This window comes from Talpa occidentalis, unplaced genomic scaffold (assembly GCF_014898055.3).
Source record: "Talpa occidentalis isolate TD23 unplaced genomic scaffold, MPIMG_talOcc4v2.1 talOcc4.17, whole genome shotgun sequence".
Lineage (NCBI taxonomy): Eukaryota > Metazoa > Chordata > Mammalia > Eulipotyphla > Talpidae > Talpa > Talpa occidentalis.
Genome location: NW_023601754.1, coordinates 177915 through 199919, shown reverse-complemented (window position 1 = coordinate 199919; position 22005 = coordinate 177915). Strand labels below are relative to the sequence as shown.

The 22005-nt window shown below is 65.8% G+C and overlaps 2 protein-coding genes across 2 annotated transcripts in view; one reads left to right on the top strand and one right to left on the bottom strand.

The window, feature by feature from the left end:
- Positions 1-1614: 1614 nt before the first annotated feature.
- VPS9D1 (VPS9 domain containing 1) lies at positions 1615-9796 on the bottom strand. The gene is given in 18 exon segments (XM_037515726.2): positions 1615-2487; positions 2639-2743; positions 3046-3142; positions 3415-3513; positions 3516-3554; positions 3557-3621; positions 3863-3992; positions 4769-5235; positions 5460-5545; positions 5713-5800; positions 5891-5943; positions 6129-6191; positions 6271-6382; positions 8144-8306; positions 8437-8529; position 8957; positions 9048-9118; positions 9694-9796. Coding segments are annotated over 18 exon segments (2031 nt in total). The 3' UTR covers positions 1615-2291.
- Positions 9797-17044: 7248 nt separating this feature from the next.
- Positions 17045-22005, top strand: part of ZNF276 (zinc finger protein 276) — a 6236-nt gene continuing 1275 nt past the window's right edge. Inside the window, 9 exon segments of the mRNA XM_037515727.1 lie at positions 17045-17273; positions 17276-17498; positions 17699-17739; positions 17832-18101; positions 18104-18268; positions 18791-18869; positions 19638-19721; positions 21718-21828; positions 21912-21987. Coding sequence (XP_037371624.1) covers positions 17216-17273; positions 17276-17498; positions 17699-17739; positions 17832-18101; positions 18104-18268; positions 18791-18869; positions 19638-19721; positions 21718-21828; positions 21912-21987 — 1107 coding nt within the window. The 5' untranslated portion in view covers positions 17045-17215.

Here is a 22005-nt window from a genome sequence, read left to right as displayed (position 1 = left end):
CCGCCGCTCCTGTCCGCGGCCCTCGCCCCCGGCCCCGGAGAACGCGCGGCCGGCCGGGGACGCCGCTGGGTCCGCCCGCGCGCCTCCAGGCGCCGCGAGGCCGGGCAGGGCTGGGGTCGCCGGCACCAGGCCGGGCCGGTGTCCGGGACACCTGCTGATCCAAGCGCCGGTTTCCGCGGCGCCGCCCGCGCCAAGGCCCGCTGGCCCGGACCCCCGGCCCGGCCCGGCCCGGCCCGCACAGGGCGCGGCTCTCCCGCGGGCGCCCGTCCCCGGCGGGGCTGCGCGTTCCCCGGCGCTGCGGACGGTTCTGCGCCGGGTCGCGCGCCGCTGGGCAGGCGCCGCTGGCGCGGGGCTCGAGGGCACGCGGGGAGCCGTCGCCGCCACGCGAGGGCGCGAGGCCCTTCTCGGTGGACGCGGGCCCTGGGCAGGACCTCGCCCGCCTCCACCCCCAGAACAGACGCGGGCCGCAGCCCCCAGCGCCGGCCCCGCCGCCCGGCCCGGAGCCCCGCGGGAGAGCGCGCTGGCCGGCCCCGCGGACGCGGACGCGGGCTGCACGCGGCTCCGCCTGCGGCCTGGGGAGCCGCGCCGGCCGGGCGAGGGCGGGCGCCGGCCGGGGGCGGCGTCGCGGGCCGAGGCGCGCGCGGGGCGCGGCGGGCGCTCCCGTCCCCACGCGTTCGCGCGCGGCCCCAGCGGCCCAGGGCAGAGCCCGCTGCCCGGCGCCCACGGAGGCCGGTGGCCAGTGTCGGCGGCTTCGCCCTGGAAGCCGACCGCCCGGCTGGGCCCCACGCGCGGCTCCAGCTCCCGCAGGGCGCCTGCAGGGCCTCCGCGGGCCGTGGCCGCCCGGACCCTGCACCCCGGCGGGGGCGGAGCTGCGGGCGGGAGGGCAGTGCCGCGCCTGGCGCCGCTGCGGCGCGTCTCACCCCCACCCCGGGCGCGCCCGCCAGCTCGCCACCCCCAGCCCCCGCCGCGCCGTCCGGTCCGGGGCTCCCCTGTCCGCGCTCTGCTGGCGCCCTCTCTCCAGGCGCGCGGCCTGCGAGCTTCCTCGGCGCCTCACGGGATGCTTCCTGGCAAGTGCCGCTCCTGTTCCCAGGAGCCCCGGACCATGCGCAGCCGGGACTCAGCCAGCGGCGGGCAGCAGCAGCCCGCGACGAGAGCTGCGGAGGGGGGCGCTGGTCGTCCCGCCAGGCGCGGGCAGGCTGGGAGCCCCGTTGGGGACAGGGCACAGGCGGGGCGGGGGCTCCTGGGCAGAGGGGGTGCCCAGGGCCGGAGGCTGCAGACAGGCACGGTGGAAGGCGTTGCTGTCTGCTCCTGGGATGGCCCGGCCCTGGGGCTCCTGCGGGGCAGCTGGCAGAGGGACCCTGCCGGGGCAGGGCTGGACTCACGCTGTGCCGTGGCCGCAGGGCAGGGCTGGTCCCGGGCCCCTCAGGATGCTGCAGAGGGCGGGAGGGCCGCCTGGCCCACTGCGCGCGCACAGGTCTTCCTGGGTGCCGGCCCTCAGTGGGCCCCCCCCCCCCACTGCCGGCGCCAGGCCACCCGCGTCCTCTGCCCTGCAGGGAGGGCTCTTCCAGCTCCAGCCAGGGATGGCTCGAGACGTGGCGCTCCCAGCCCACCAGGCCCTGCAGACTGCCCTTCCCGGGGCAGGGGTGGGGTGAGCAGCCTCAGGGGGTCCTGTGCAGCGCAGGTTGGGGCAGGCTTGGTTTGGAGGTGCATGTGACCCCTGGAACGGTCAACCCCAGCACCATCCTCACTGTCACCAGTGGTCTCTGGGACCCTCTGGCTCTTGCCGGCCAGCAGAGGCGGGGTCTGTGTGGCCAGGCCCACCCCGCCGGAGCGCAGGACGTGAGGAGCTGCTGGCAGACACTGTGACTTCTTTATTTGCAGCGTGCTCAGTGGCGCCTGTCGGCGCGTGACGGAGCGGGCAGGGGACCGCTCGCCACGCCACATGCTGAGCTCAGGCCACACCAACCTGGACAGGGTTGTGGGAATTGTCAAGGAGGGGAGGGCAGACTGGCCCCCAGGGGAGGGTGGTCAGCGCCCAATAAATAAGAGCAGTTTTGAGCCACCTGGCCGTGGTCTCTGGGGACAGAGTAGTGGGTTCGCCTCTTGACTCCAGCAAGAAACGGGCTCAGACGCTGAGGACTGTCACGGGACGGGACAGAGGCGGACCAGACTGGCCCACCCGCGGCCACCGGGTCGAGTGGAGCGAGGTGGCCTGGGCGGGATTCCCTCTGGCTTTCCTGCACGGGCCTTTCAGAGGCCGGATGGGGGAGAGTCCTGGGTGTGGGGTCAGCTCAGCCCCTTCCCACAGCAGCAGAGGTGGGGTGAGGGCAGGGGTGCAGAGCCCCGCCCCCCGGCGCTGGGGGCTCGGTCACCGGCGGGTCACGTCCTCGCCCATTGCTTGCCCAGGGCCCTGTGGGGAGCAGCTCCACGCAGCTCAAGGCGCTCTGCAGCGAGGTCAGGCAGTAGCCTTCCTCTCCGACCAGGAACCTGCGTGGGCAGCGCGAGCGGCCGGTCACACCAGGGGCGCCAGGAGACGCGGCCCAGGGAGGTGAGGCTGGCGGGAGGCAGGGGGTGCGGGCTGTGGACTTCCAGCTTGGAGGCTCCCAACCCAGGTGTCCCGCCCCGCCCCCGGCCGCACCCCTCGTGGATGAACTCCTCCAGGGCCGCGCACTCCGACACCAGCTGGGGAAGGCCGCTTCTCAGCACCACGAAGGACAGGATGGGCAGCAGGTCGTCTGCACCGCTGTGGGCACAGGACAGGGCCTGCTGGGGGCTGCTTAGCCCAGAGCCCTGTTCAGCCCCACAGCAGCCTCGTGCTGGCAGGCTGCTTGCCCCGTGCCGGAGCCCGCCTGGGAGAGGCTGGAGAGGGAGCTCCAGCTGGCAGCTGGGCCCAGGGGCAGCTGAGGGTCAGGGGCTGCCAGGTAGAGTGACCCCAATTTCACCAGTGAGCCAGGTGGTCCCTGACCCTAAGGCCCCCCGCCCCAGGGTCCGAGAGGGCTCCAGGAGGACTGGCCAGAGGGTCGGGCCCTCCTGTGCAGGACTCACATGGCAGCAGCGCTGGGCTGGGGGCCCGGCTCTGGGGCGGCACCCTGGGCCCGGTAGTACTCCTCCGCGCAGGCGCAGATGACGCGCAGGGCCCGCACTGAGGGCAGAGCGGCTGGGGTGAGGGCCAGACCACCGGCCAGGATACCCCTGGCTCCCGCGCTGCCCCTTCAAGCCTGGGCTGGTCAGGGCTGGCCGGGCCTCTGCTGGCAGGGCTCTCATGCCCGTGTCCCCACGTCCCCACGGGCAGGAGGGGTGCGCCTCCGATGCCCACAGCACCGAGTGGCCAGGGGCCCTGTCTGATCCAGCCAGGGTCTCCCTCCCTCCCTCGGCACCAGCCGCCTCCCCTGCGCGCCCCACCGCACCCCTCACCGATGCACCCCAGCTTCTTCTGGGGGCAGCTCTCCAGAACCAGCAGCCCCAGCTCCTGCACGGCGGCATGGTAGGGGCAGGCGCCCGCTGCAGCACTGCGGGGTCCCGGGGCAGGAGCTTGGTGCTGATGCCCAGGGCGGCGGGGGTGCGTTCCGGCAGAGCTCCATGCTCCTGCTGAGGGCGGCCTCCCGCCCGCGGTGCACGCTCCTGCGCAGACAGAAGCTGGGCTCGCGAGGGCCTGCCCAGGACAGAGGCCCAGCCCAGAGGCAGGAACCAGAGCAGGACAGTGAAGCAAGGGGGTGGAGGCCCAGGCCACCCAGGAAGATGCGGGGGTGTCGCTCTGGGTGCGCGTGGGAGGAGGTGAGGAAACAGGGTTCAGGAGACAAGGGCTGCGCAAGAATCAGGAAGGAGGGGCGGGGCTGGCCGTGAGGGGACTGTGGGCCCCAACCTGTAGAGGGCCAGCAGCAGCGGCCACAGCGGGGAGAAGAAGGGCTCCTCGATGCCGGCTAGGCAGCGGTCCTTGGAGGCGGCCGTGTTCAGGCCGTCGAAGGCCAGGAGTGTCAGCGAGAGCAGCCTGTCTGCCGGGGCACAGCCGCGTCCAGTGGTGCCGGGGGACAGTGACTTTGGCCCCGCGGGCAGGCCCCAAGTCACCCCCTGCAGCCTGGGCTGCCACCCCCTTGAGGCCTCCCAGGCGGGGGCACAACCACAGGGAGCATACCCCGCCCGTGCCCTCCTTCCGCTCCCTGGGCCTGGGTCAGAGCAGAGAGTTGGGCCCGGCTGCCTCCCCATGGGCACAGGCCCACGCCACGGGTCCCCAGTGATAAGGAGGCAGGTGTGGAGGGGAGAGTGGGGAGGTCTTTGTGCCCTGAACTGCAGGAACCTGGGAGCTTTAGACTCATATTTGAAGGCAGGAAAACTGAGGCCCGAGATGGTGCCGCTGCCTGAGGCTCCTTGGAGTGTGGGGCACCACATGAGAAAGCCATGGAAGCCCCCCTCCTCCTTGGAGACCTGGCAGCTACCTGCCACTCTGAACCCCAACTTTTAGGTGGCCCAGCCACTTTTTTCAGAATGGAAACACAAAGGGGATGAACCCAACAGCAGCACACAGATGCACGCCAACCACACAGAACACCGTGATGGGGACCCTGCCCCCCAAAAAGTTGGGGTGCAATAGCTATCTCCCAGAATTTAGGTGACTGTGAATCCCCCCACCAGCTGCTGCCTGAAGCCGGGAGCAGACCACCGCACCGTAAGGGTGCTGGGTGCGGGGGCGCTGCAGGCCAGCACCAGTCTATTGTCGGCTGGGGAGCCCCCAGCTGGGGGTGCTTCCCGCCGCCTCTGGCTCAGGCCTCACCGATGGCATTGTGGATGTCCCTCACGGTGCTCTTCAGCTGCTCCAGCAGCGGCTCCTTCTTTGCTCCTGAAATCTGGGGCTCAGGGTGCCCCTCAGGACCCCGGCCCCACAAGTCGGAAGCCGCCAAGAACTGTTCCAGGTCCTCAAAGGAGCTGTCTTTGGCCGGCGGCCTAGGCGAGGAGTCAGCGGGGCCGGGCTGGAACGGGCTGGCTGGGGGACTGGCTGGGAGTTCCGTGGGGGGCTGTGGGCCCGGGCTGGGCTCAGGAGGGGCAAGCATACAGTAGAGGCTCTGGGAGGGCCGGAGTCTTCGGCTCCCAGGAGCCAGCAGCCCGTCGGTGTCCGGGGGCAGGGAGCAGCTGCCTGGGGCCGAGGCAGGCGGGGAGCTGCTGCTCACCAGGGGGTACAGCGCCCGGTACACGGCGCACTGCAGCCGCCGCAAGAGCTGAGCGATCGGGTGGTCGGGCACACTGCGGGCACAGGCATAGCTGGCGGGCAGGGCCGGCTGGAGGCACTGCACCCCCCGTGGGCCTCGGCCGCCCACCCGCCTGGCGGGGTCTGAGCAGCATCAGTCCTTCCCAGAGTCTGGCAATGTCCCACCCGCCCTGGTGCCAGAGGGTCAAGGCCCCTCTGTGCCCGCCCCAGGTCTTCTTCCCTTCCTGCCCGCCCTGCCCCCTCGCAGCAAGCTGGGCACCTGAGCAGGTGGGAGACCAGGCTGGTCACCAGTGACAGGTCCCCTGGGCTCCTCTTGAGTTTTGCCTTCCAGGTCTTCGGCCAGTCCTGCTGGACACGAGTCTTTGCGGGAGGGCACCACAGCCGACCCCCGCGACAGGAGCGCCCCCAAGGAGGCCAGCGCCTCACTGCACTGCCCTTCCTGGGCCTTAACAGAGACCCAGCAGGGAGCAGCAGGCCCCGCCCCGGCAAGTGACCCGGCGCCGTGGACTCACGTGGTCCTGCTCGTACTCGAGGATGGCCGCGTACAGCGCGCGCTGCTCCCGCTCCTCCGGGGTCAGGGCCACCTGGCTGCAGAACCTCCTGGGGCGCGGGACGGGCCGGCGCTCAGGGTAGGTCGGACACCCCCCAGCAGCCCAGCACCCCCGACAGACGGGACGAGCAGGGGCGCACCTGTTGGCGGCCTCCTGGAGCCGCAGCCGGCGCTCCTCCATCTTCCGCTGCAGCTGGGGCGGCAGAGTCAAGGCGGGCGCGATGGCCCCACTGCCCTGGTCAGGCCCCAGGGGGTGGGGCGGGTCCCACCTGAAGGCTGGAGGGGGGGGCCCACAGACGGGGTGGGGGCCGCCGTGCATAGGCCGTAAGGGAGGCGGGCCTCCGGGTGGACCCACAGCAAGGGCCGAAGGAAGGATACTGTCTCCTCCCGGGCTTTAGCGATCACCAGGTTCTCCATCATCTGCCGCTGCAGGGACAGGGTCTAGGGAGGGCGGGGAGGAGGGACTAATAAGACCCACCCCTCGCCCACTGAGCCCAAGCCCTCCCCCGGCCCAGCTGACCAGGGACGTCTTCTGCATGGCCTGGCTGGGATCCAGACGTGCCACCCGGGCCTCATAGGCAGCCTTCAGCTTCTGATTCTGAACGGAGGCCTCCTCCAGGGGTGTCAATTCCCTGGAAAAGGGGGACAAGCTGCTGTCCAGGGCCCCGGAAGCCCAGGACTGCTCAGTGACCTGAGGGCCTCTCTGACCCCTGGAGACCAAAGGTGAGGTGATGAGGCTGGGGGCAGGACCGTAAAGGAGGGGCGGTCTGGGTGCAGTGAGCTGGACATTGTTGCCTGGCTGAAGCCTGGGCCTGCTATGGCTGGACTTCTGGCCTTTATGCAAAATGGGTTATACCTGTTTGGCAACAATGTGGAACTTTTTTTTTTTTTTTTAAGATTTATTTATTTAAACAAGAACTGGGGTACAGGCCAGAGACGCAGGGGGGCGAGAGAATTCACCAGAGATAGCAGGGAGCAGAACAGGTAGACAACGGAAAACACTGCTGAGGGGAGCAGCAGGCGAGGCAGGAGAGGTCTGCTGTGCCATGTGGGATTCTCCCTGGCCGGCCAGGAATCGAACCCACGCTGCAGAGACTGTGGACAGCTTCACAGCGCTGCGTTCAACCCGCTGCACCACCAGGGAGGCCCAAACATGGAAGTTTTTAAGGGCAGCATTGCACTAAACAGCTTCCTTCCAACCCCGAAATAGTGGACCTTACACCATGACAGTCCCACAGCTGTCTGCCATGGAGCTTCCTGTCCAACAGGCCTTATGGCCTTAAGGGGTGGGAGAGGCGACCTCCTCGCACAGGACTGAGCAGGGGAGTTTGTCCTGGATGGAAGCCCTGCCCTACTGCCCAACAGCTACACTGAGGCGGGAGCAGAATCCCTGGTGGCAGTGGTCCACACCTGGCAGCAGCCCCTCCAGAGTCCTTCCTCCCACTCATGGCTCGGTGGGCTCTAGCTTCTGTCTAGGTGGCTTCATCAGCTCTAGAAAATGGTCTATGGCCATCTCTTCTAACGGTGCCTCTGTCTACCATGGCTGTTTCCTCTGCAGAACTTTAACAACCTCATTGAACCTTATTTTTCCTTTTTAAAGATTTATTTATTTTTGTATAGAACTGGGGTGCAGGCCAAAGGTGTGGGGGTGAGAGGACCGGCCAGAGACAGAGTGGGGAGCAGGACAGGCGGATCCACTGACACACACTGCTGAGGGGAGCGGCGGGGAGATAGGAGAGGTCTGCTGGGCCCTGTGGGTCAGCTCACTGGGCAGGGATCTAACTCAGGCTGCGGTGGTGATAGCCTGATAGCACTGAGATTTAATCCCTAGCCCCCCCCATTAAACTTTCTATCTTGTTCCAAGTTCATTTTTCCCCATCCTATAAGCATTCTGTGTGTTCTTTAAACTGCTGTCTAGTTGACTAATATTCTCTTCAGCTGTGTCTACTGTTATGAGCACGTCTACTCATTTTTATGTGCATTGTGAATTTCTACTGCAAAATGTTATTGTTTTAAATTCATTTAAAAATACTTTTATTATTTTCAATTTATTTCTATTTGGTGGCTAGGTTGTATAGTTTACATTTACCTGCACGTATTCTGAAATTTGCTTACACTTTTTCTAAATATGGAAAACGTGATTATTTTAAAATGTGTCTGACAACTGTTTCAACTACCGTTCCCTCATAGTCGTTTTTTTTTTCCTCCTCTCTTTTCGCTACGTTGAACTTTGTGCCACTCATTTTATGAAAGGTGAAGGCACTCTTTTCCAAAGAGGACTTGTATTTCTTTCTGTCAGGCACTAAGACATTTACATTCTGAGACCTGTTTTAACTAAATTTACTGTGGTTACTTCACTTGATTCTGAACCCAGGTATCATGTCTTATCTTACTTCTTAGAGCTTTGTGACTCCACCACCTGAAGCTTCTGGAAGATTTCGGGCGGCAGAAAAGGAGAGAGCTTCCCCCCTTCATCTGAATACACCCTGCGGTGTCGGCTGGTAGTTGTGGGGACAGGCGTTGCCACGGGCATGGCTGACTTCAGGTGTGTTTTCCCTGCAAGACATGCATGCTGAGTCAGCACAGGCCCACGATACACCTAGTAAATGCAGACTCTTGTGGGGTGGTGCCCTGGTGGCTTTCTGCTGGGGAACTAGGGAGTTCATGTGCCACAGATGAGACCTACCGAGCTTGGCAGCTGTTGACTGGGCCCTCTCCAGGCACTGCTCCGCCAGCTTCAGCATCTTCCAGGTGTCGGGGGGCACAGCCTCCCCAGGTTCTGGGGAGCAAGGGACGAGAAGGCTGGTCACCATCACCGCTATCACTAACTAGACTCTTGCCAAGATAAATGCAAGGAAGTGAAGACGTTAGTGAGCCCGCCCCTTCTCCGGCCATCTGCCTGGTTTACCTGCTGGCCCTGTGTGGTCCCTGGCATTGGCCAGCCCAGCATCTGTCTTGTCACCTCATCTTGACCACCAGAGCCCGCTCTCCCTCACTGAGGGCTCAGTCTCACCTACAGACCCTCATTGAGGTGGGCAGGGCAGCTGACTGCACAGACAGAGCTCCAGGCCCTCCCCATACCCTCTGACCCCCCGCCTCCCAGGCTTTCTGTTCTGTCTTCACTGTCAGCAGGCGCATGCTGGAGGAGCTGCCTCCCCGCTCCCTTCCTGCCCTGTGTTGTCAGTGACAGTCGTGCCTGGGGACACCCTCGGCTTGGGACCCACAAAGGGCTTTGCTCTGCACACTCTGCCCAGCAATGGCGGGTGGCTGCGGCTGCAGCGATGCTGAGAGCTGTACCTTTGGTGTTTCCACTTCTTCCAGTAGCACCTGGGAGATGTAGTGGATGCTCCTCAGGTATTCAGTATATGCTTCCTGTGCCCAGGGGAGAGAGATGGCAGAGGCCAGTCAGTGGAGGCAGACGCCCCCCCCGCCCACGGGAGACAGGGAGGGTGGGCTCTCCAGCCTGCACGGTGGGCCGGTCAGCGAGTCACCGGTCCAGGTCTGATCAGGGACGTGGGGCCTGGGCCCTTGGGCCTGCAGGAGAAGAGCCCCCCTCACTGCCTTGCTCATTCAGTGGGCCTGGGGAGGCAGCCCTGGCACTTGCTCTGGTTTACCCCACGTTTCCTTCCTGTGCAGCTCAAGGGCGATTTATTCACTGCAGTTAAGAAAACGTTTCCTCGGCGGTCACCGCGGGCCTGACGCCCAGAGCGCGGGGCCGTCGCGGGACCCGGGGCGCGCCGGGCTCGGGCATGGGCGCCGCCCGGAGCCTGCCCGCAGGGACTGGCCCGCCTCCGCCCGGGGCCCCTGCCAGACGACCCTCCGGGCGCGGGCGCGGGCGCGGGGTCCCGGCGCGGGGCAGCCGGGCGCGCACGGAGAGGGCGGCGGGCGGGCGGCGGGCGGGCGCTGTCCGCGGTGGCGGCGGGGCCCTGCGCCGGGCGCGCGCCTCACCCGGGCCGGCTGCCGGCGTCCAGCTCGATGGCCCCGTTGGCCAGCTTCATGGCGCCCTGCAGCGGCCTCGCGGCGCCGTCCCCGGCCGCAGCGGCCATGGCGCCGGCGGGGAGGCGGCGGCGGCCCAGGGCGGGGCGCGCGGCCCGGGCGGAACGCGGGGTGCGGGCGCGGGGGGCGCCCGGGCCGCGGACCGCCGGAAGCCGCGGACCCGAGCGAGACGCACTTCCGGCGGCCCCGCCTCGCCGCGCGGAGCTCGGCGCCGGACGGCGGGCAGAGTGGGGCGGCGCGCCCGGCGCGTCCCTCGTCACGCACGTGCCGCGAGCGCGTAAGTGCGGCGACCGGGCCCTCGCTCGGCGGCGGGGCCCCCGCCCCTCCCCCCCCTCGGCCCCGGCCCCTCCCTCTCCCTCCCGGGCCCTCTTCCTCATCCCGCCCCTTGCCGCCCGCCCCCCCTCGCCGCCCCGCCCTCGCCGCCCCCGCCCCTTGCCCACGTCACGTCACGCCGCCCGCCCATTTTGCTCCGTCCGGAGCGGAGCCGAGCGGCGGGAGAGAGGGGGGACCGCCGAGCCCGGGGCTCCGGGCCCAGCGAGCCGAGAGGGACCGAGTTAAGCCGAGTCAAGAAGGCCGAGCGGGGCCGAGCCGAGCCGGGCCGAGCCGAGTAGGGCGGGGCCGAGCTGAGCTGAGCCGGGCCGAGCTAAGTGGGGCGGGGCCGAGCAGGGCCGAGCCGAGCGGGGCGGGGCGGAGCTGAGTGGGGCGGGGCCGAGCCGAGCCGAGCGGGGCCCGAGCCGAGCCGAGCGGGCCCGAGCCGAGCCGAGCCGAGCCGAGCCGAGCCGAGCGGGCCCGAGCCGAGCCGAGCCGAGCGGGCCCGAGCCGAGCCGAGCGAGCGGGCCCGAGCCGAGCGGCCCGAGCCGAGCCGAGCGGAGCGGGCCGAGCCGAGCCGAGCCGAGCCGAGCGGGCCCGGGCTGTCGCGTCGCCATGAAGCGGGACCGGCTCGGTCGCTTCCTGTCGCCCGGGCGGCGGGGCGGCCGCGGGGGCGCGGGCGGCGGCCGACCCGGGGCCGCCCGGGGCGCGGCGTGGGGCCGAGCGAGCCGAGGCGGCGGCCCTGGTGGCGCGGGCGCGGCTGGGCTGGGGCGCGGCGCGGGCCCGGGGGCCGCGGGCGAGGCCGGCGGGACGGGCCAGGTGGGTCGGCGCCGGGGCCTGGGCGGCGGGGCGGCGGGGGCGGGGCCGGTGACGGCCCCGCGAGGCCGGGGCGAGCGCCCGTGCGCGGCGTCGGGGCGCCGCCCCCCGCGGAGGTCGGGGGAGGCCGAGCCCGGCGGCCGCGCGCCCGGGTGGGTCCCCGCCGCCGGAGAGGCCCTCGGCCGGGCGCGCGGCCGGCGCTCCCGCCCCCTGGAGGCCCCGCGCCTGGGGGGCTCCCCGGGGCGCGGGCGGCCCCCGCCGGGCGGGCGCGGGTGCGGGCGCGCCTCGCGCCTCGGAGTTGCCGAGCGTCGGCCGCGCCCGGCGGGGGAGGTGCGCGCAGGCCCGCGCCCCCCTCCGCGTGGCCCTCCGTCCGGGGCCGCAGACCCTGCGCCGGGGCGCGGGCGGGGACGGCCGCGGTGGGCGTCCTCCCGGCGCGCGGCCGCACAGCGGAGAATCTGCTCGCGGTGCATCACCGTGAGGGAGACCGTGACGCGGGGCGGCCGCCCTGGGGGCGCAGGGGTCAGCCCCTGCGGCCTGGGCGCCTCCCGGCCCGGAGGCGACCCCCAGGGCGGCGGATCCCCTGCTGTGCTCGCCACTCTGGCTCTGGGGTGTCCTCTCACCCCGCGCCTCTGGCCCGCACCCCAGCTCTTGCAGGCATAAGTAAGTAAATCTTAAAAAAAAAAGCTGACTTACGGCTCGGGAGTTCCGCCAGGCAGGACAGCGCTCCCTCATTCGAGACGAGTTCCATCTGCCTGGCTTTAGAGGCGACGCCAAGGGAAATGTGAAGGCGAAGTGCACTATAAAAGGCCCTGGCTTTCCTCCCTGACGGTGTCTGTAACGCGCGCGCGTTTCCTGCCAGCACCCTTCAGACCTCCACGACCCTCCACGACCCTCCGTCCTCCTCACAGTAGTGTCCGCTGGTTTGGGGTTTGGTTTTATCACACTGTCTGAGATAGGAATTTCCAAGTTTGCTTTTGTCATTCTGGCTTGGTTGACTGCATGTTTTTCCTTGAACGCCTTCCACTTGAGTGTAAGCGCAGCATTTCGTCTTTACCAGCGAACAGCGCCCCGTCTTTGGGGGACCCCCGCTGCTCCGCCCAGCCCTCCGACCTGGGCCCGGGGAATAGCTGCAGTTGAGAGCTGAGTTCTTTTTTTTTGAGCAGGGGCCGAGGGTCCCTCTGAGACAATTCAGCAGACATTCCCACTGGTCAGCACAGGGTTAGCCATTGAGGACGAGCGCGAAGGAACGAGACGCCTGCGTGGACACATGGGCAGTCGGAGGCTGGAGCAGTGGCCCCAGCAGTCCCTGCGAAGGTCACCCAATCTGGGCTGCTGCATGTTCCCCCCCTTTTTTTTTTTAAAGATTATTTATGCATACAAGAACTGAGGTGCAGGCCAGAAGTGCAGGAGTGAGAGGATTCACCAAAGTGGGGGAGCACTCTCAGAAACCCACTGCTGAGGGGAGCAGCAGGAAGGCAGGAGAGGTCTGCTGCGCCATGTGGGTAGCTTCCTGGCCGGGATCGCAATCGTGCTGCAGTGCCTGGGGCAGCTTCACAGCGCCGAGACTCACCCCTGTGCCACCAGGGAGCCCCCTGTTTGCCTTTTTTTTTTTTGTGGGACCCTGGCCGGCGGCAGGGGAACGAACCAGTGCTGCAGCCAGTGCTCAACCGCTGCGCCACCAGGGAAGGCCCCTGTTTGCCTTTTTAAGATGAGTCCAGTTTGCTTTTCAGAATGGCTCCACCAGTGCACACCCCACCAACAGTTCCACAGTCTCTCGCGAACCTTTTGCAGCATTCGCCGGGACCTCTGTGTGTCCCTCTTTGCCAGCGTGAACCCCCCTCTCCTCATGATGGAACTGTGTCCCCTGTCCTGAGAGTGACGCCCAGCAGTTTGCTTCTGTTCGTTTATTTACTCTTCTGTTTCTTCCACTTGTTTTGGGTCTTGCTTTTCAGTTTCCTGTAAGTGTGATGCTGCAGTGTTTGGGGTTCTTCTTGCTCATTAACGTGGGCCTGGACTGCAGTTATTTCCCTCTAAGTCTGTGCTTGCTGTGTCCAGTAGATTCTGGTAGCTTCTATCCTCATTTTTGTGCATCTTGAGCTTTTTTTGACTTCTGGTTTAATTTTTCTCTAATCCAGTAGCTTTTTTTTTTTTTAATGATTTATTTTATTTATTTATACAGCACTGGGTACAGTCAGAAGTACGGGAGGGTGAGAGAATTCAGAGCCAGAGCGGGGAGCAGAACAGGCAGACTGACGAAGTACACTGCTGAGGGGAGCAGTGGGCGCGACAGGAGAGGTCTGCGTGCCATGTGGGACCCTTGCCCGGCGGCCGGGGATTGAAGTGGCGCTGCAGAGGCTGCGGGCAGCTTCACAACCCAGCGCTCAAGTGCTGCGCCACCAGGGGAGGCCCTAATCCAGTAGCTATTAAGTTGTGTGTTGCTTAATCTCCATGTATTTAAGACTTTTCCTTTTTTTTTTTTTTAATAGAGGCATGTTTTATTTATTTATTTGTTTGCTTGTTTTGTTTATACAAGCACTGGGTATAGTCAGAAGCGCAGGAGGGTGAGAGAATTCACCAGAGCCAGAGCGGGGAGCAGAGCAGGCAGAAGGACCGAGGACACTGCTGAGGGGAGCAGCGGGCGGCAGGAGGGGTCCGCGCGCCATGCGGGACCCTCCTCCGGTGGCCGGGGAGCAGCCGGGGATCGAACTGGCACTGCAGAGGCCGCAGGCAGCTTCGCAACCCAGCGCTTAACCGCTGCGCCACCGGGGAGGCCCAAGACTTTTCCTTTTTTTTTTTTAAGATACGTAATTTCTAGGTAATGGCATTACGGTCAGAGAGTAGAGTATTTGGTATGATCTCAGTCTTCGTAGTTTTGTTGACAATTGACTTCTGTCCCAACAGATGATTTATTCTTAGACTTTCCATGTGGACTTAAAAGCAACCACTTGTTCCAGCTTCTAAGTTTCTCCTTGCCCGTGATAGCAAAAATGGGTTTCTTGTAAACAGTGGAAGGTGGGACTTTGTTTTGAAATACATTCTGCTCCTCTAGGCCTTTCCCTTGACAGAATCAAGCTGTTTACTGTTAAGGTGACTCTGCCTCCTGGCTGTTTAGCTTTGCTTCCTCTTTGACATCTTTCATGTTTGTTTTTGGGGGTCTGTTTCTGTCCTATGTGTTACTTCTGCTGGTTTTTGCTTGAACATCTCACTTGACAGTCTGCCCGTGGCCTGTTCCATGGTCTGACCTCAGACTCTGCACCGCGTGTCCACCGCCCTGCGTGTTGTGGGGCATGAGCGTGTGGTGCTCGGGGTGCGTCCTGTCCCTGCCTCACGTGGCCCTTGGGTGCTGCTGTCCTGGGAGGCGGTGCTGCGAGGGCGCCATGTCCTCTCTCTGCTCCTTGCCCTATCTGGGTGACGTGCTGCAGGACAGCATGCCCGCATGGAGGCTGTCCTCTGAGCCCACGCCGCTCCTTGCTTTCCCGCGAGGTCCTGCTGCCAGGCCCTGGGCAGTCTAGTAGGTGACCCCTTACAGGTCACTGTTCTCTCTCGACACCAGTGTTCCTGTCACTGGCTGTCAGCAGCAGTACGCATCTTTGAGCGTGTGGGTCTCTTACCTCGTTAGAAACTCTTGGGGCCTCTTGGGTCAGGCCCTTTGGTTCATTTCCTGGATTGAGGTGATTTTTTTGCAATTGTCTAATAAACTTTCTGTGCTTCTCCCGTCTCCTGGCGCCCTGTGCTGCAGATCTCTCTCTTCACATGGTGTTGAGCTGAGTGTTTACATCCTCGCTGGCGTCTCAGAGTCCAGCCCCACCCCAGGTAGTCGCCGCAGCACCCCACCGCTGGAGCACCCCTGCGCTTCTCTCCCTGCTCCCCCCCCCCCACCCTGCCCCTCTGAAGGCTGGAGATCTGTGATCAGTTTCCCTGGTTGGTATTAAAGTTTGTCTGGCCCTTCCGTTTTCTGCATCTCCCCAGAAAGCGGCACGTTATCCAGCCTTTATCTCTTTCTGGTTAGTCTCACTTAACGTAATCCCTGCCTGCTCTGACCATCTTTGCTTCAAAAGGCATGAGATTATCTTTTTTTTTTTTTTTTTTAAAGATTTTTGTATTTGTCTGTTTGTTTGTTTATACATGCAAGCACTGGGCACAGTCAGAAGCGCCGGAGGGTGAGAGAATTCACCAGAGCCAGAGCGGAGAGCAGAGCAGGCAGAAGGACCGAAGGACACTGCTGAGGGGAGCAGCGGGCGGCAGGAGAGGTCTGCGCACCATGTGGGACCCTCCTCCGGTGGCCGGGGAGCAGCCGGGGATCGAACCGGCAGCGCAGAGGCTGCGGGCACCTTCGCAACCCAGTGCTCAATCACTGCGCCACCGGGGAGGCCCTAGATTATCTTTTTTGATTGCTGAGTAGTATTCCATTATGTCACTGTACCACATTTTCTTTTGTTTTTTCTCGTGAAACTTTTTTTTTTCATGTAGAAGAGCTGGGGTGCAGGCCAGACAGAGTGGGGAGTAGAACAGGCGGGTCCACTGAGACACTGCTGAGGGGAGCAGCAGGGAGACAGGAGAGGTCTGCTGCGCCCTGTGGGTCACTCCCTGGCCGGGGATGGAGCTCGTGCTGCAGTGGCTAAGGACAGCTTCACAGGTTGCCTCTTAATCCCTTGCGCCACCAGGGAGGCCCCCATCTAATTTTTAAAACTTTCTGCAGGGCCTTCCCTGGTGGGAGCAGTGGTTGACGCTGGGCTGCGAGGCTGCCCGCAGCCTCTGCAGTGGCGGTTCGATCCCCGGCCGTCGGCGAGGGTCACACACACACACACACACACAAACACACACACACACACACACAGAAAAACAAAAAACTTGATGCAAATCTCAAAAACGAACCCCCAACGTGTTTATTGGAAAAGCCCTGCTCACAGGCAGACTGCGTGGCCACGCCTGTGTTGTTCAGTCAGGTGTGCGCCCCATGCCCCCACGCCCCGCTGCGGCTCAGCCGGACGCTGCCCCCCGTGACCCCGCGCCCCGGCTCCGTTTGTCTTTGCGAGTTCGCGTCTCATCTCCTTTGGATAAAGGCCTGGAAGTGGAGCTGCTGGATTCGCTGGCGGTTCTGTCTTCGGTTTGGGAGGACTCCGCGTCCTCCACAGCGGCTGCTCCACTCCGCCTGCCCGCCCGGCCTCGCTGCCTCTCTGCTCCTTCGCCGTGGCTGGACCTGCAGTTCCCTGGGCCAGATTTGTGGCGTGGTCTTGTCCTGTCTCTGCCCCCGGGGTGTTTGGCGTTAGGGTGTCCGCCCCATCAGACGTGGCTCACAGGTGCTTCTCGTGCAGCCAGCTGTTGTCCGTCCTGCTGGCTGTCCCCATGCTGTGCAGAACCTCCTGCTTGGTTGTCGTCCCGCTCATTTGTTTTTGTTTTTGTGTCTTTGGTGTCAAATCCAAAAACTCGTCTCCAGACTGAAGTCAAGGAGTTTGCTTCCTGCAGGAGCTTCGTGGGCTCAGGGCTCGCATTCAAGTCTTTAATCCCGTCTCACTTGGTCTGGTGTGATGGCGTCTCCCGGCCCGCCCTCTGGCCCGCCACAGCGCTCCCCCGTGTGTCCTGGGCTCTGGCCGTGGACTGACCGGCCGTGTGGGGGTTATTTCCGACTTGCCTGTCCTTCTGCATTGGTTTCCATCTCTGTTTTCATGCCAGCGCCGCGCTGTTGTGGGCACAGCAGGTCTGTACCGTGCGTGGTCTGAGATCCGGAACATGGCCGCTCCAGCTTGGCACGTTCTCGCGGCTGCCTTGGCTGGGCAGGGTCTGTGCGGGTCTGTGCGCGTTCCTTAGTTTTTTCAGTGTTTGTGAAAAGCGACCGTGGGCTTTTGCACGGTGTTGAGCAGAGCAGCAAGAGCGGGCACCTTGTCCTGCTGCTGACCTTAGAGGAAATGCTCTCGGCAGTCACCACAACCATGGTGCTGGCTCTGAGGCCGGGCCTGTGGGCATCATGGTGGTGACACTGTCTTGGGGCCGTGGGGCGGGCAGGTCCCGGCTCTCCGTGGTGTGGTGGGCCCGAGTGCCTCGTGCTGGGGTGAGCCTCTTGCCGCGCACTGAGCTGGGCTCCCGGCCCCTGTGCGGGTCCCAGCCCATGTCCCTCAGGTGCTAGTCTGGGTTGTACCGGCCCTGCTGGGTTCTGAGGAAGGTTTTTCTGGACCAGAAGCACCTTCACAGGCTGCAGCCCCCGGGAGCAGCGGTTCGCCTGGAGCCTAGCGCCTGCCTCGGTCCGGTGCAGCCGCTGGAGGGTGGGGCCTGGGGAGGCCTGCAGGCTTGTCTCCCCGCAGACCGCCCGTCTCTGTGCTTGCTCAGGGCCCGGCCGACCTCTGGCCATGGGGCACTGCCGCCTGTGCCACGGCAAGTTCTCCGCGCGGAGCCTGCGGGACATCTCCGGGGGGCGCCTGGGGACAGTGCGGAGAGGCCCTCCTCCGGGAGCCGGGTCTTCGTCAGGGACTTCCAGTGTCTGCTGGGGGTGGCCGTCCGCCAGGACCCTGCGCTGTCCCCGTTCGTCTGCAAGAACTGCCATGCCCAGTTCTACCAGTGCCACGGCCTCCTCACGTCCTTCCTGCAGAGGGTCAACACCTCACCATCGCGCCCCCGGAAGCCGTGCGCACAGTAGGTCACCTGCCTGCGGCTGGGCGCTTCTGGGTGGGCACACCTAGTGAGCATCCGGTGGGGGGCTGCGGCGCCCTGTGGGGATGGCTCCCGGGAGGCACGTCCAGGAAGGGCCTCCTAAGTGGACTGAACACCTGCTCGCAGCCGGAGGGCCTGGGCCTCTCGCCTGCCCCCTAGCCCTGCCCCTGCCTTCTCTGCAGGGTCGGCGCCCACCCCCTGGCAGGCTCGGAGGAGGGAGCGCGTCGGGTGAGTGTGCCCCTGGCTGCGGGGGTGGGGGCGGCAATGCGGCGGGGGTGCTGACCGGCCCGGCCGGCTCTCTGTGCCTCTCCCCAGTGGACCTGACTAGCCCGAGCACCCAGGGCCTGCACGGCTTGGTGGGGTGGGTGCACGGACATGCGGCCAGCTGCGGGGCCCTGCCCAGCCTCCAGCGCACGCTATCCTCCGAGTACTGCGGCATCGTCCGGGCTGTGTGGGGCTGTGACCGGGGCCACGACTACACCATGGATGCTGAGGCCAGCTGTGGGGGCCGCTGGCGGGGCAGCCACCCGGCCGTCCAGTGGGCGTGGGATAAGGAGGCCCAGCATCGGGATCCGCCCCTGCGGGGGCCACCCCACAGGTCGGCCAGGGCAGAGCAGCCGGGGCCGGGCCCGAGGCCCAGACAGAGATGCTGCCCGGCTCGGACCTGGCGCAGCCGCCTTCGGATGGCAACCCCGTGGGGCCTGGGCCTGGCCCCCCGCCTCAGCCCAGCCACCCCCCAAGGGGGACCCCAGGTAGGAGGCTACTCTGGCCTCGCAGAGCAGGACCCCATCCTGAGCCAGGCAAGACCCCAGGGGGAGCTGCTGGGTTCTGGGGAGCGGTCCATGAGGGCTGGCGACTGAGGCCCGTGTCGGCGAGGGCGTGGGGTGGGCCTCATCGTGGGGCTTGGGGAGGAGGCGGCCTCGTCTCAGATGCTCTGAGCCAGCCAAAGGTCGCATCCTAGTGACCCCCGGGAGACCAGTGTGGGCAGACCCTTGCTTGTTGGCCAGGGAGACACAGGGCCTGAGGCCAGGGCCTGACCCTTGTTGGGCTGGCGCAGCTATGGGCGAGGCGGCCTCACGCACCTTCCGGTGCTCGGTGCTCGGGCCATACATGGCCTGGAGCTCGGAAGGGCTGGGCCTGCGGTGCTGCAGGTGCTGGGGTTTTCAGCCAGCCGTGCGGGGGTGGGGGTGGGGGGGCAGGGTGCAGGTTTCCCTGGAGGGCGGGCTCTGCTGGGCGTGGCTGCCTTGGTAACCAGCCTCCTCTTTGCTCCTCAGGGCGATTGGTGGAGAAGCAGGTCCCGTCTCCAACTGCGGATGATCGGGTAAAAGACGAGTTCAGTGACCTTTCTGAGGGGTGAGAGAAGAGTGGGTCTCAACAGCCTAAACTTCCTCCTTGGAGCAAACCCCGTGTCCTGGGGCTTGCGCCTGTCCTGGCCGGACACCCCTCGGCTGGCAGGAGAGCGGTGGGAGGCTCCTCCTTGCTGACTGAGGGATTCCCGGCTCAGTCGCACCCCTGGCTGCCCCAGCGCCAGAGGCGGGCGCAGGGTGGGCGAGGCAGTCCGTCCTGCTGCCTGCTCGGTCGCAGATGTCTCCGTGGGGTGCCCAACCGGCCCTTCCTCCCAGCAGGCGGCGGCAGGTGGGGCCCCAGCAGGAGGGAACGCAGGGCTGTGGGCTCCTTGGCCCCCAGCCACGTGCCCTGGGACGGCGGCCGCGCCCGGCCTGGCCCCACCGCGCCTGGAGCTCAGGGCAGCGTGGGCTGGACAAGGGCGGATGCTGAACCGTGATTCCTGCTGTGGGCACGGGTCACAGACACTGCCCTTCAGCGGGCTGATCGTTGCCCGGTCGGCCCTTGGTCCCCACCGTTGGGTGAGCTCGTTCACGAAGGTGGCAGCGGGCGCCCTCTCTGCCCCGGGCTTGTAGGTCAGGGCTCTCGGGAGCGCGAGGGCCAGCGCCTGCGGAGGCTTCTGCCCTGGCTGCCGTCCTGCTGGTGCGGCGTCACAGGCAGCTTAGGTTCCTTCAAGCCTTCTCAGAAGAAGCCAGTGCTGGAGGCCGCGCGTCTGCAGCGAGGACGGCTGGACCTGCCCAGCCGGGGCTGCGCTGACGCTTCTCTCCTCTGCCCCAGGGACTTGCTGAGCGAGGACGAAAACGACAAGCGGCAGAACCCCCCGTCCTCCGACGAGTCCTTCGAGCCTTACCCAGAAAAGAAGTAAGGGGCGGCCACGCACACACCGGGGTGGTCGGTCACCAAGGGACAGGTGGGGGGCAAGACAGAGAGCCCCCACCCGCCCCGTCTGGCTCTGGCGCCCCTGCGGGCTGAGCGGCGGCCTCGGCAGCGCTGGGCTCCATCAGCCCCTCTGCCCCAGCAGGCGTGGTCCTGGCAGGGCGGTGGGGCTGCACTGCCCACGTGCACTGGATGCCACAGGTGGTCAGCGTCCACCTTGGGTACTGTCCCTGAGCGTTCACAGGGGTCAGGCCACAGCCGGGTCATTTGGCAGACAGGGCAGGTGGCAGGTGGGGAGCAGGTGTTGGGGCTGTGGCGGCTGCCCTCCGAGCCCCGCCCCTACTTGCGCTCCAGGCTGCGTCTGAGTCTGGGGCTGGCCCAGAGGTCCGCTGCCCAGCAGGCCTGGCCCACAGCGGGGCTCAGGGTGGGGTGTCCCTGCGGCTCTGAGAGATGTCCCTGGAGACCCTGGGGGAGAACGTGGAGGGGCCTGTGTCCAGACCCGCCTGCGGGAGGGGATGAGCTCTGGGGACACCCTTGAGGAGCACGGGCTCTGCAGTGAGTCCTGGTGAGGATCCACATGGACCTCAGAGCCACCCTGGCCCGTCTGACTGTCCCCACGGCCAGTGGGCAGCGAGAGTGGGAGGAGGTGTGCAGAGCGGGGGGCCCCGCCCCACCCTGGGGACTCATTCTAAAACCCCGGCCTTGAAAATCGCAGTTGGATGGACCCCACAGGGCAGCCTGGTGGGGCCGTGGGGTGGGGTGGGACGGGGCAGCAGCCTCAGTACAGTGGCGCTGTGGCCTGGCCACACAAGAGGTGAGGCGGACTTGTCACTTGCCTCTTTGCCAGGGGCATCACCTGCCTGTGGACCGTGCTGTGGCATCGTCAGGGCCCGAGCGGCCTGCGTGGTGTGGCCACTGCTGTCCCCGGGCTTCGTTGTCCAGACAGGCCGCCCTCTTGGGCCCAGTCGGCTGGGGGACTCGCGGCTTGTCTGGGGTGGCGCCTGGCGACGCTGTAGGACTGCCCGGAATGTGCCTCACAGCCCTGCAGTCCTGGGCGTTTCCTCCTCCCGCGGGCTGCCCTGAGCACTGCTGTGCATGCGTCCGTGGGCTTCCTGGGGGCCTCTGGTGGGACAGGCTGGGCAGGCACCTGGCTTCTGGGGACTGCGCGGCCCGGGCAGCTGTGGCCCGGGCCACGTCTCGGCTGCTGGGTCGCAGGCACAGCCGTCGTCCTCTAGGCACGGCTCGCAGACACCCTCCCGACCTCAAGTTCCCTTCTCCGTTGTGGTAGCAGGACTTAGGGGCCCACGGTTTTGGGTTTTTTTTTGGCTCACAGCACTTGAAATTCTAAGGACTTTTCTCTGCAGAAAACAGGAGGAATGTTTTTGGGGCTGACCTGTTGCTGCTGTGGGGGATGGCAGGGACGCACCCCCGGCTGCAGGCCCTCGGGTCTCAGGCTGGTAGTCCTTACGGCCGCCTGCGCCCTCCGGGGGGGTGCCCTGGGCCTCAGTGCCTGCCGCCATGGGAGCCCACGCTGCCCCTGCGCTGTGGGGGTGTGTGTGTGGCCGGGCTGGCTCCACCTAGCATGCGGTGAACCCGTCGTTCCCTCCTGTCCAGCTGGGCTGCTGCTATTCCTGGCAGCCGCAGGCCCTCTGGAGTAGCTGTGGGGACGCCGGACCGTGGGGCCCCGGACCCCGGGGGTGAGCTCAGGCCCCCGCCCTTGAGGGTGTCCTCTGGCCGGAGGCCCTGACAGGTGCCCGGGGTGTCTGCGCCCAGGGCGCACACTCGCAGCTCCCCAAAGGCGCGGCGGCACGGCCCGAGTGCCAGCCCAGGTCAGTTCTGGTTCTTCCTCACTTGTTTTTCATTTTGGTGGAGAGTCGGTGCCTGACGCATCTCTGGACCACTGCATGTGCGGGTGGGGGTGCCCAGGGCGCACCCCGGGACATGGAAGGCACACTAGTTCGGAAACGTTTTCTCTTTTCAGGGTCTCTGGTAAGAGGAGTGAAAGCAAAGACGCCAAGAAGCCTGAAGAACCAAAAATTCGAAAGAAACCTGGGCCCAAGCCCGGCTGGAAGAGCAAGCTGCGCGGAGAGAGGTGGGGGCAGGGCCTGGCCTGCTGGGGTTGGGGGGCGGCCCAGGGCCAGGGCCTGTGCGCCTCCATCTGCATGGCCTCCACAGGGAGGAGCTGCCCACCATCTACAAGTGCCCTTACCAGGGATGCACCGCTGTGTATCGAGGGGCCGACGGTATGAAGGTGAGGGGGCGCCCGTGC